At 41.9% G+C, this 12623-nt stretch overlaps 1 protein-coding gene across 4 annotated transcripts in view; it reads right to left on the reverse strand.

Annotated features, from left to right (window-relative positions):
- Window positions 1-231: 231 nt before the first annotated feature.
- The window catches only part of LOC146352667 (RNA exonuclease 1 homolog), a 36042-nt gene continuing 23650 nt past the window's right edge, over window positions 232-12623 (reverse strand). For all 4 annotated transcript variants that reach the window (XM_084832143.1, XM_084832144.1, XM_084832142.1 and 1 more), the window contains 4 exons: window positions 6573-6688; window positions 3945-4083; window positions 2832-2952; window positions 232-987 (listed from right to left, as the gene is read on the reverse strand). In XM_084832143.1, the coding sequence (XP_084688269.1) occupies window positions 899-987; window positions 2832-2952; window positions 3945-4083; window positions 6573-6688 (465 nt within the window). In that variant the 3' untranslated portion in view covers window positions 232-898. The remainder of the gene's footprint in view (window positions 988-2831; window positions 2953-3944; window positions 4084-6572; window positions 6689-12623) is intronic.

The raw sequence follows: 12623 nt of genomic DNA on the forward strand, positions 1-12623 counted from the left end.
CTCATGGGGCCGCACAGCTGCGCATTTCAGTAAAATGGCAAAAAAAAGGCACGGCATGTCTGTTAGGGAAGTGCACAGTACATCATGAGTATATCGCAGGGCATGTTGAGTAGAAGCCACATTGCTGCGCAGTTGCGATGGGAAGTCAAAGCGGTGCCATATAGATGGGGCCCTGGATCAGAGACAGGAACTTGACAGGATATTTCATAGAGAAAGAAATGAGTATCTTCTGTAGTAACGAACAGCTTTTTACTCTGCTTCTAAAAAAAATTATAGAAAGACTTGCCCATTTTCACTGTTGCCTTTAATGCCCATTTGCAGTTCAACTTGCAGAATCCCTTTGTTCTATAATGTTAACAGGCAGAGATTAAAGCTGTAAAGCAGTACTATAAACTGCACATGTATTTTAATTGTATTTTACAAACTGCCTGTTTATAGGTGTATATACAACTTCCAGAAAGATTTATTGACTAAATGAAAGGACTGCATAATTTTTACCACTTGTTTTATCCATGGGAAAACTGGACCTCAGTTTTACTTCTGCAAACCAGGACAGATGAATAGCAAGATAGAGTATTTTTTGTTCAGGACATATATACAAGTGTCATAAAAGGAAAATAAATACAGTGTACCTTCCAAATTGTCAACATTAACGTTCATTGTTTCTATTAACAATTCTGAATCGGTCAAAACTCCCATAATTAACTCTAACGTTATATTCAACGAAAATATCATAATCTTGAATACCCAAACTTTCCTGCACAACCAGTTAGTATATATACTTAGTACAGTACTCTTTTGAATTAATATAATTACAGGGATAGAAAATGTCTTTAATATATTTAACACTAGCAATTGTCTCTAGCTAATGAAGAGAAGCCTCTGCTTAGAATTCTCACTATCTTCTGCCTTTAGTGTCTTCTTTTACTTTCCAAAGCATAAGTTCCATACAAGCAGTTGCATCTTCACTACAATCATGACCACCAACTAGAAAGAACAACATCCATGCAGATTTAAAAGACAGGACGAAGTTGGCACTGAATAAATATTTAGTAGTAATAAACCTAAAACTACTTGCTGTATTTGTTTCATGAGTTATCCTATCAAAATGATAGTTTGAAAATTTTCTTTTAAGATATCTGATTGTTACTATGCAAAAAAAAAAAAGTGTCTATTTTCCCTGTACTCAAATATCACAGAAGAAAATTTGGATAAATTTCTGGTTTTCAATCATATTGCAATATGATCTAAATCAGCATTAGAATGGGGTGCATTTCAGCTAGATCAGGAATGGGCAACTAGTAGTTTTCTGGCCCCTAAAGTAGTTTTAGTGGTTCATGCTTTCCTTACCAAACACTAAGGAAAAGAAAACTATAAGAAACACATATTCCACATGTTAAGGTTACATAATTTTGGGGGGATTTTATGTAATATGTAAATATGTGCATTTGGATAGAATGCTATGCCTGAGTATGTGCATTCCATAACCATGAAACCTTTGCTGCTGACAGCTTTATTGTGCATGGAGCTTGTCAATTCATGAGGAGGTTCAGCAAAATTGTACCGCAAAATACATTCCAATCCCCAGGACGGGAACATAACATGCCACCCCAAGAATACAGGAGCTAGCAACCCCTGAATTAAATGGTATTTGGGTTCCTTCCTTGTTAAGTGGGCTCTCAAAGGGATCAATTCTTAACTTATGCTTTTTCTTTCCCCATGCATGCCTAATAGTGCATTTGCTAGAAATGTAGGCTGCCACCATTGCCTACTGGAATTCCAGAACAGCATTACAGAGTAATGGCGCCTTAGCAACAGCACATGTGTGATCACTTGCATAAATTTATGATCAATACTCCATAGCAGTAACCTCATGGGACTTACAAAGACAGGCAAAATGCATAGTATAGGTGAAGAAATCAATTCAGGGAGAGAAAACAATGATGCAGAATACATCCAGTTTAGATGCAGACTGCCCATTTAAAACAAGATGTTGTAATAGCATGAAAGTTGTGATGTGAGTGAGCACTGATTGCATATACAACCTAGAAATGAAACCATAAACATAGCTGTAGTTTTAACAGTGGAGAGAATAAGTCTTGAAAAAGATAAAAAGTGGAAGCCGGCTAAAGTGCTATATTTACCGTACTAGCACATATGTTCAATTATCCTCTTTTCATCCAATCAGAAACATATATGTATCCTTCCACCTGCTAGTTATACTTAGGGTTCAAGCAGAGTTGGTGTGCAACCCTGTTGAACTACAATCATCTTCATTGCCTTCTATTAAGATTTTAAATCATATTCAAGAAACCTGCCCACTTTCCCCCTGATTTGGCATTTCTCTAGCTAAAGTTAAAATGGAAGATTATCTGCCTGATTAGCCTTAAAGGTATTTGGTAAGACTCACAAAATTTGTGTCTTGAATTGAGGAACGTATCACAACTCTAGAACTCCTTCTACGACAGATGTTATGTCGATAGCTAGTTCTTTGTTGTGAATTTAGATCTGGTCCTCCTGATACATGCTCTTCACTTGATGACAGAAACAATAAGGTTGGATTAGCATATGTGAATGAACCATCGCAGATCTAACATTACAAGACAGAACTTGCCATCTGATGTTACCTCAAATACATTTTTGTCAGTGCAGTCAGTACACTTTCAGCTGCCAGTAACCAAGTGATGCACATGAATGCATGATACAGTCCTTAGTAGGGAAAGCTGAATCTGTTTGGAAAGACTGAGGGTAGCAATGCAGATCCTGCTCACTTCTTGGTTCTTCTCCATTAATTGTGCAAAACACTACTCATTTTTGCAAAATGGTCTTACCATCATCTTGAATAATTCTTCGGAGATAATCGGCCATTAGATTCCTAAGTGCTCTTCTATGAGGAAAACCCAGCCGATGAGGAAAAACTACTGATGTATCCACAATCTTATTATGAAACACCTATAAGGAAAATAAAGTTGGATTATTCAGTGACACAAACTGGATCTTGAACTGCCTCTTGAAATATTTCTATTGTTAAAAAAACTAATTTCTAATAAAGCTGCTTTTACAATCCCTGGCATGGAATCACTTGAACCTTTTCACATCCTTCATTATGTGGTCTTAATAAAAGTGTTTCTTTTCCTGGGGTTGCCTGCACTCATTCGGGGCAAATGAAAGACACTGAAGCCTATGTACAGGAAGTACAGTTTATACAAAAAACAGGGTAGTGAAGAAACTCAATGCTGTCTACACTGAACCTCCTTTTCCACCAGGAACAGTTTTCTACATTTCTGGTTATGTACCAAAGTGACAAATCAGCCTTCAGATTAGAAACAGAAATAATATTTTCATTACAGCTAGATAGCAAACATTATCTCATTAAAATATACTCTTTTCCAGTGTGTTAAGACAAATAATTTTTTCTTCATCAATTTGAAACATATAAAGCATAACCGATCACATCTCAGTTATCAATATGAAGTACTTTTTCACACACCATATAAATTCAATTACAGAATTTGATGCCACAAGATGTGGTCATGACCACCAAGTTAGATAACTTTAAAATGGGATTAGACAAGTTTATGTAGGGTAAGGCTAGCAATGCTACTAGTCATGATGGCTGTATGCTACCACCAGGACCAGAAGCAATGTACCTCCTGAATATTTATTTATGAAATTCATTAACCACTTTTCATTATAAAATAATCTCAAGGCTGGGAACAGCAGCATGTCCTACTTATGGGCTTCCATAGACATCTGGTTGGCCACTGTGAGAAACAGAATGCCGGGCTAGTGGGGCTTAGCAGAACTCTCCATGCATGCAGTATTTGATGTCACATTCCTTGAAAAGTTAAATTTGAACAGTTTTTATGATACAGATGTAAGTAATACTATGTCTGAGAATATTTCAAACTAGTGTAAACATCTGATTATTATGTGCAATTTACCTTAAGAGCAAATAAGTCACTCTCTAAACTATGTCCCATTAAAATAGTGTCTGCGCTGAACAAGTTTAGCAATATTGCCTGCACATCCCGAATGGATGTTAGAGTATTCTTCATGTCCTCTGCTGTTACTCCAGAAAACCTAAAGCAGATCAGAGAAAGCCAACAGAAGCAAAACAATATGGATACACAGTTAGATTTGGGGGAGACAGAAAGGTGTGAATGCTTTTGAAATAACAGGTTCTCTTATCTCACTTAATATTAATTTGATTGTAGGTAAGATATACAGTCAGAGCCAGAAATATTGGAACAAGGGTAACTGTTTTGGCAGTTGGCCTCTGTACACCACCACATTGAAGTTGAAAGGAAACACACCCAGACGGGAGCGAAGTCAGGACTTTCAGCTGTAATTCAAGGGGTTTGACAAAAGTGGGGCACTAACCATTCACCTTTAATACCTGGATGAAAATCCTTTGCGGTCAATGACTGCCTGAAGTCTGGAACCCATGGACATGACCAAATGCGGAGTTTCCTCCCTCCCTCGAGATGCTTTGCCAGGCCTTTACTGCAGCTGCCTTCAGCTGCTGCTTGTTTGTGGGTCTTTCTGCCTTCAGTCTTGTCTTCAGTAAGTGAAAAGCATGCTCTCTTGGGTTGAGATCAGGTGACTGACTTGGCCATTGAACAGCAGCCCACTTCTTTGCCTTGAGAAACTCTTGGGTAGCTTTTGCTGTATGTTTTGGGTCATTATCCATCTGCAATATGAAGTGGCGTCCTATCAGTTTGGCAGCATTCGGCTGAATCTGAGCAGAAAGTATAGCCCTATGCACTTCAGAATTCATCTTGCTGCTTTGATCAGCAGTCAGGTCATCAATAAACAGCAGTGACCCAGTTCCATTGGCAGCCATACATGCCCATGCCATAACACTGCCTCCACCATGTTTGACAGATGATGTGGTATGCTGTGGATCATGAGCTGTTCCTTTCCTTCTCCATACTTTTCTCTTCCCATCATTCTGGTACAAGTTAATCTTGGTTTCATCAGTCCAAAGAATCTTATTCCAGAACTGGGCAGGCTTTTTTAGGTGTTTGCTGGCAAAGGTTAATCTGGCCTTTCGGTTCTTGAGCATTGCCAGTGGTTTGCACCTTGTTGTGAAGCCTCTGTATTTATATTCATAAAGCCGTCTCTTGACTGTAGATGTTGGCAATGACATGCCTACCTCCGCAAGAGCATTCTTGACCTAGCTACATGTTCTGAAAGGGTTCCTCTTCACCATGAGCAGAATTCTGCGATCATCCACTTTAGTTGTCTTCCGTGGTCTTCCAGGCCTTTTGCTGTTGCTGAGCTTGCCAGTTAATTCCTTCTTTTTCAGGATGTTCCAAACTGTTGTATTGGCCACTCCCACTGTTTTTGCTATCTCTCTGATGGGTTTATTTTGTTTCCTCAGCCTAATGATGGCCTCCTTCACTCGCACGGACACCTCTTTGGACCTCATGTTGGGAGTTCCAGTGATCAGCTACCAAATGCAAATGTAACACTCAGAACCACCTCCAGGCCTTTTCTCTGCTTGATCGGTCATGGGGTACCCAGGAAACAGGCCACACCTGGCCATGCAGCTGCTTGTCAGCCATTCGTTCCATTACTTATGAGCCACCAACGATGGGTGTGTGTGTATGCCACTGGCTGTCCTTCCTGAATGGTTAGTGCCCCACTTGTGTCAAACCCCTTGAATTACAGCTGAAAGTCTTGACTTTGCTCCCATCTGGGTGTGTTTCCTTTCAAAACTTCAATGTGGTGGTGTACAGAGGCCAACTGCCCAAACAGTTATCCTTGTTCCAATATTTCTGGCCCTGACTGTACTTCAAGAATTTTCATTTCTCTGCCACCAGTTTTAATGATGTTGCCATGTTTTCTTCCAAATTTGTCAGTTTAATAAGCCAATAAAAAGGAAGTAATTGGTCACCATTCGTGTTTTTAAAAGTTCACCCACTTTCATACTCTTTCAAACTGTATTCACACTTTTCAGTGCATTACAATACACATTGAAACATGTAGTCCAAATACACCACTGACTAGGACCCATGCTAATCTTTCAGCTGCCATATTTATATACCATAGATAAACTTAATTGCATTAGTACCAACCATGCACCCTAAATAGTGTTATCATTTTAATGTGATTGAAAGGTAACTGCTTTTTCAGGTACTTCCCACATTTTCAATTTTGCATCAATGCACCCACAACAGACACACCCCTAGTATCTGAAACAGGCAGTCAAACAGACATGGAGGCTAACAGTTATTTCTACCTGTCACTATTGACAGGTACCTTTTTGTCTGAAATGAGACCTGAAGTGGGAAAACAAAGGAATATTTGTCATAAGAGAATGAGAAAAATAACCCACTTAATTTGTCTTCATTTTTTCTGGGGTGAAAGGGTACTCAAGCCCACAATATAATATGAAAGCCTTTTAAAAAGTAACTTCACTTGAGATCTGATGCAATTCTCCGAGATACAACAGCAAAAAGCAGTAAATGTGCATCAGTTGTACATGAAGCTTTGGATCAGAGCCAGGGCTTAAAAAACACCATCTTCAAACTCCTGATGTTTTGGTGATCAAATGATACACATACCTAGTATTATAATCTATGATTTCATTATCTGGCTTAACAAGTGCATCATAGACTACATGAAGAGAAGGATCAACTACCGTCACTCTGGAGAGTTCTAGGCCACGTGTTGTGTAACACTAGAAAAAGAAATGTATTAAAACAGAGAATATCATTAAGTTTAGTTCCTGTTTAGGCTCTGAATAAACTTTGACAGAAACAAATATAATTTTGAAATAGTGCTGAAGATAACATACCTTGTCTACTTTGTAACAAATTCTATAAATTGGAAATTCAAGTAGAAGAAGTGAATTTTCACATCTGTGAATACATGTATAGGTGTACCATGGAAGCATGGATCTAATAGCACCTTTTAAAACATGAAGTAACTTTTTCCTCTCTTGGGCCTTCACAAGTAATTGCTGTCAGCAATCATGCAAAACGTTTCCAATTCGTAAGTTGCTTCTTAATAGACAGCTTGATTTTTTCTACTACTTATCACAGCATTTTTAAACTTACTCTAAAATCCACATAAATTTTCACAACCACCGTTATCTGTGATCTGTAATAATTCTATATTAGTCTTTTGTAAAGGCTGCACTGAGCTTGTTTTAAGTTGAGCTCCATATTTTTAAATATAGCAATATGGATCAAGCTTGCTGTCTAACCTGGAAGTCCACTTATAATCAACGACCTACTGAATATCCTGAGATGGCCTGCTTTGCTAAGGGTTTAGCACATAACACTTCCTATTCAAATATTAGAAGATCAGCCTTCACTACCCTACCTGTGGATTCATTTATAGTTAAGAGTAACAGTTTTCATTTTTATTCACAATGAGGCATTGAGGTTGTGCTTATATCAGTATTAATGCACAGCTCCATTCCCTACCTAGGAACAGATAAAACCATAGCTCAGTGACACTGCACATGCTCTACATGCAAGAAGCCCCAGGTTCAATCCCTGCCATCTCCAGTTAAAAAGATTAAGTGGTAGGTGATGCAAAAGACTCCTAGAGTGCTGCTGCCAGCCAGTGCAGAGCAGGGATGGGGAATCAAATGACTCCCCACTCTGCCTTAGAATCATAGAATAGTAGGGTTGGAAGGGGCCTATAAGACCATCGAGTCCAACCCTCTGCTCAGTGCAGGAATCCAAGTCAAAGCATCCCTGACAAGTGGCTGTCCAGCTTCATCCTGAATGCCTCCAGTGCAGGAGAGCCCACTACATCCCTAGGTAATTGGTTCCACTGTCGTATTGCTCTAACAGTCAGGAAGGTTTTCATGACGTTCAGCCAGAATCTGGCTTCCTGTAACTTGAGCCCATGATTCCGTGTCCTGCACTCTGGGAAGATCAAGAAGAGATCCTAGCCTTCCTCTCTGTGACAGCCTTTCAAGTACTTGAATAGCACTATCCTATCTCCCCTCAGTCTTCTCTTCTCAAGGCTAAACATGCCCAGTTCTTTCAGTCTCTCTTCATAGGGCTTTGTTTCCAGTCCCCTGATCATCTTTGTTGCCCTCCTCTGAACCCTCTCCAGTTTGTCTGCATCCTTCTTCAAGTGTGGTGCCCAGAACTGGACACAGTACTCCAGATGAGGCCTACCCAGTGCTGAGTAGAGGGGAACTAGTACTTCCAGGAATTTGGAAGCTATGCTTCTATTAATGCAGCCCAAAAGAGCATTTGCCTTTTTTGCAGCCACATCACACTGTTGGCTCGTATTCAGCTTGTGATCAATAACAATTCCAAGATCCTTCTCGCTTGTAGTGTTGTTGAGCCAAGTATACCCCATCTTGTAACTGTGCATTTGGTTTCTTTTTCCTATGTGCAGAACTTGGCATTTATCCCTATTAAATGTCATTCTGTTGTTTTCTGCCCAGCGCTCCAGTCTATCAAGATCACTTTGAATTTTGTTTCTGTCTTCCAGGGTATTAGCTATCCTGCCCAATTTTGTGTCATCTGCAAATTTGATCAGCATTCCCTGCACCTCCTCCTCCAAGTCATTAATAAAACTGTGGAAGAGCACTGGGCCCAGGACTGAGCCCTGCAGTACCTCGCTCGTTACCTCTCCCCAGTTTGAGAAGATCCCATTGATAAGCACTCTTTGAGTCTGATTCTGTAGCCAACTGTGGATCTACCTAATAGTTGTTTCATCTAGCCCACTTTGAGCTAGTTTGTTCATCAGAGTATCACAGGGCACTTTGTCGAAAGCTTTGCTAAAGTCGAGGTATATTATGTCCACAGCATTCCCAGTCCACAAGGGAGGTTACCTGATCAAAAAGTGAGATCAGATTAGTCTGGCAGGATATGTTCTTGACAAATCCATGTTGGCTTCAAGTAATCACTGCATTTTTTTCAAGGTGCTTACAGATGGATTGCTTTATCATCTGCTCCAGAATTTTCCCAGGGATTGATGTCAGACTGACTGGTCTGTAGTTCCCAAGTTCCTCCATTTTACCCCTTTTGAAGATAGGGACAACATTAGCCCTTCTCCAGTCATCCTGGCACTTCACCCATCCTCCATGATTTCTCAAAGATAATAGACAGTGGTTCTGAGAGCTCTTCTGCCAGTTCCTTTATTACTCTAGGATACGGTTCATCTGGCCCTGGAGATTTGAACTCATTCAAAGTAATTAGGTGTTCCTTGACGATATGCCTATCGATCTCTAGCTGCAATCCTGCCCCTTCAGCCTGTACTTCACCTTTGCCAGGGGGTCATAGACCCTCTTTTGGGAGAAGAATGACCCAGAGTAGGAATTGAGCACTTCTGCCTTTTCTTTGTCTTCTGTTATCATTTTGCCATCCTTATTTAATAGCTCAACCACCATTTCTTTCCTCTGTCTTTTACCATGCACGTATCTGAAGAAAGCTTTTTTGTTGCTTTTAGCATCCCTCGCTAACCTCAGCTCGTTCTCAGCTTTAGCCTTCCTGACGCCATCCCCGCAATTCTGTGCTACCTGCTTGTACTCTTCCTTTGTTGCTTGGCCTTCCTTCTACTTCCTATATGTGCATTTTTTTGTTTTCAGGTCATCTCTAAGCTTTTTGTGAAGCCACATTGGCTTCTTCTGTTGTCTTCCACCTTTTTTTCTTGTTGCAATTGTTTGTAATTGTGCCTTGAGAATTTCTTTTTAAAAACTCCCACCCATCTTGGACTCCTTTTCTTGTTAGAGTCGCTTGCCATGGGACCTTACTTTTCACTGTCCTGAGTTTATTAAAATTGGCTTTCCTAAAATGCGGGATATGCGTTTGGCTACACTTGGCTTTTGCTTCCTTTAGAACCGAGAACTCAAGTATAACATGGTCACTTTCCCGCAGACTTCCCGTAACTGCTAGTTTATCCACTAAGTCATCTCTGTTGGTTAGGATCAAGTCAAGCATAGCTGATCCTCTAGTTCCTTCTTCTACTTTCTGTAGGAGGAAGTTATCCGCAACACAAGTCAGGAATTTCTTGGAGGGGCCATGTTTTGACATCGAAGACTGTGTGCTTCATAGTCTGGCTTTCTTCCTACATGGTTGTGAAGACTATTATTGGGTACTATTATTGGGTGCTATTAGAGCTGCTATTTCTGTTACAGTGCAGGAGCCTTCGTCCATTGTTACCCCCAACTTTACATCTTTACATCTCCCCTCCCCGTAGGAGTCAGTTTAAAGCGCTCCTGATGAAGTTCTTCATGCTGTGGCCAAACACATTCTTCCCAGCCTTTGTGAGGTGCAACCCGTCCCTTGCCAACAGCCCATCTTCTTGTCGGCACCACCTTTGTAGCCAGTCACTCAGACGGAGTATTTTTCTTTCCCTTTCTATCCCTCTTCTAACTACTGGAAGGATGGATGAGAAAACTATCTGGGCCCCAAAGTTCTTGAGTTTCCTTCCCAAAGCTTCAAAGTCTGACGTGATTTCTTCGTAGCTCCGCTTGGCAGTATCATTTGTTCCCACATGGATGAGAAGAAAGGGATACCTGTCAGTGGGCTTTATGAGTGCAGGCAACCCTTCAGTCACGTCTCTAATCCGTCCTCCTGGGAGACAGCATACCTGACGAGTCCATGGGTCTTCGTGACATACTTGGTTTTGATCCCACACAGCAAGGAGTCTCTCACTACTACTACTCTTCTCTTCTTGTTGTTGTAGGCCTTGGTTTCATCACCTCTGCTTGACTGACCTTCAGCCTCTTGCTCACTCTCATGCGGGTTCCCCTGTAATTCTTTCTCTGCAGGCTGTCCTCCAATCTCATCCTCAAGTACCTGAAAACGGTTCCATTTTTCCAATGCTTCCACTGGTGCAGAGTGGTGCCTAGTTTTTCTTCTCCTAACTGTCACCCTTTTCCAAGGAGTATCCTCTACTTCATTTTTCCTCGCCTCAGCATTTTCCTTTTCTGCCTCAGCTTGCTGTTGCTCTTCAAGCTTCTGGTCTTCACTTTGCTGCTGTAGTTCCACCGTTCTGTCCAAGAACTCTTCGTGTTCTCTTATTCCCTGGAGGGTCGACAGTCGCCGCTCCAGTCCTCTTACTTTTTCTTCCAACAGCATGTTCAACTTGCACTTGTTGCACATGTAGGCCATGTTGATCTTGCAGGTCACCACCACTGGAGAGCCTTTTCCTTCCATAGTCTCTATTCCCTTTATGTTTCTTGCTTTCTGATGGTACTGGGATAGCCTGTGCTTTGTCCTCTATTCACTGGAGGTTAAAAACAGAGTCCCACTGGTATGGACGTGTGTGTTACAAGAAAAAAAAAATTTAAAAAATGTTAGGGGCCTCCCCCTTGACCTCCCCTGGCCAACTCCTGCTTGCTCTCCATGATCGCTTACTCTGGCAGCTTGCTTGCTCGAATAGCTCCTAGACCAGCAGGAGCAGCTTCCTCTGCTCTGCTCATCTAGGAGGCAGGAAACAGACTGAAACTTCCCGCCCACACAGCTGCTTGGAGTACTCAGGCCACACCCCTTCAATTCAATTGGAGTTCTCAGGAGCACTTGGTAAGCACATGCCGACTCAGAATGGCAAGTCCCCTGGGCTTACTCCAGCCCACTCACTGCTTTGCCTTTGTTTCCTCTTCCACTGCAACTCCCTGGCCAACTTTTGTTTGCTCTCCCTGTTCGCTCACTCTCTGGGAGTTTGCTTTCTTGTATAGCCCCTAGACCAGCTGGAGCAGCTTCCTCTGCTCTGCACTGCTCAGCTAGGAGGCAGGAAACACCCCTGTTGTTATCCAACCCTTCATGGGTTGGGTAACATCAGGGGTTGTGACTACACCCCTGACATCATCTGGTCCCTGGCCGAAGTGCCAGCTGGACCTCCAGATGGTTTTTCAAGTGGGGAACCGACTTTGCAGAGTATGAGGTTTCTCCAGTCCAAGAAAACCCCTGTGCTGCAAAACCACCCTGACTTCCCCACTGGGAGAAGGCATAGCACAGGCTAAGCCGCTCTGACCCATGTGATGGCTGGAACACTCCATCCGCTACCTAAGTTGCAGAGGCTTTGCCTACCCACATCCTCCCCGGTTTAGGAAAGCACAGTGCGAGCAAAGCATCCCCAGCACAGGCATGGCTGGACTGCTCCAGCCACCACCTAGGCTGGGGACACCTCACTTGTGCCACATCCTCCTCAAGGGTGGGCGGGGGGGCAGGAGGTGCAGCACAGGTGAATTCCTGGCTTCGGGCAACACACGAACTGAGTTCCCCACCACCCACATCCTCATTGTTACCTCTGAATGTGGATTCCTCCTGGGAGGCAGGGGGTCCTCCATGTTCAGGACTTGGTGGAGCCCTGCTCATGGAGGAATCTAAGCAGACTCTGTGATGCTGCTTCTGGAGTACACAGAACACTGGGCTAAATGAACAAATTGTCCGATCTAGTATAAAACTTTCTCCGAAGTTCTAGAGTGGAGCAGGAACAATTACAATGTAGGTACATACAATAAACCTTAACATATATCATTGCAATTGAAATAACCCTAGGCTGTAGGATTTTTTTTCTCTTTGTTCCATCTAGATTTGTTATCTTAACATTAATTACACTATAATGCCCATTTACCATGGGCTAGGGAGAGAAGAAGCATTTTGTGCAAACTGGGTTGGAGTTCAATCAAGTTTAAC

This window comes from Heloderma suspectum, chromosome 2, assembly GCF_057233095.1.
Source record: "Heloderma suspectum isolate Gila_16-S chromosome 2, 16-S_ref, whole genome shotgun sequence".
Taxonomy (NCBI): Eukaryota; Metazoa; Chordata; class Lepidosauria; order Squamata; family Helodermatidae; genus Heloderma; species Heloderma suspectum.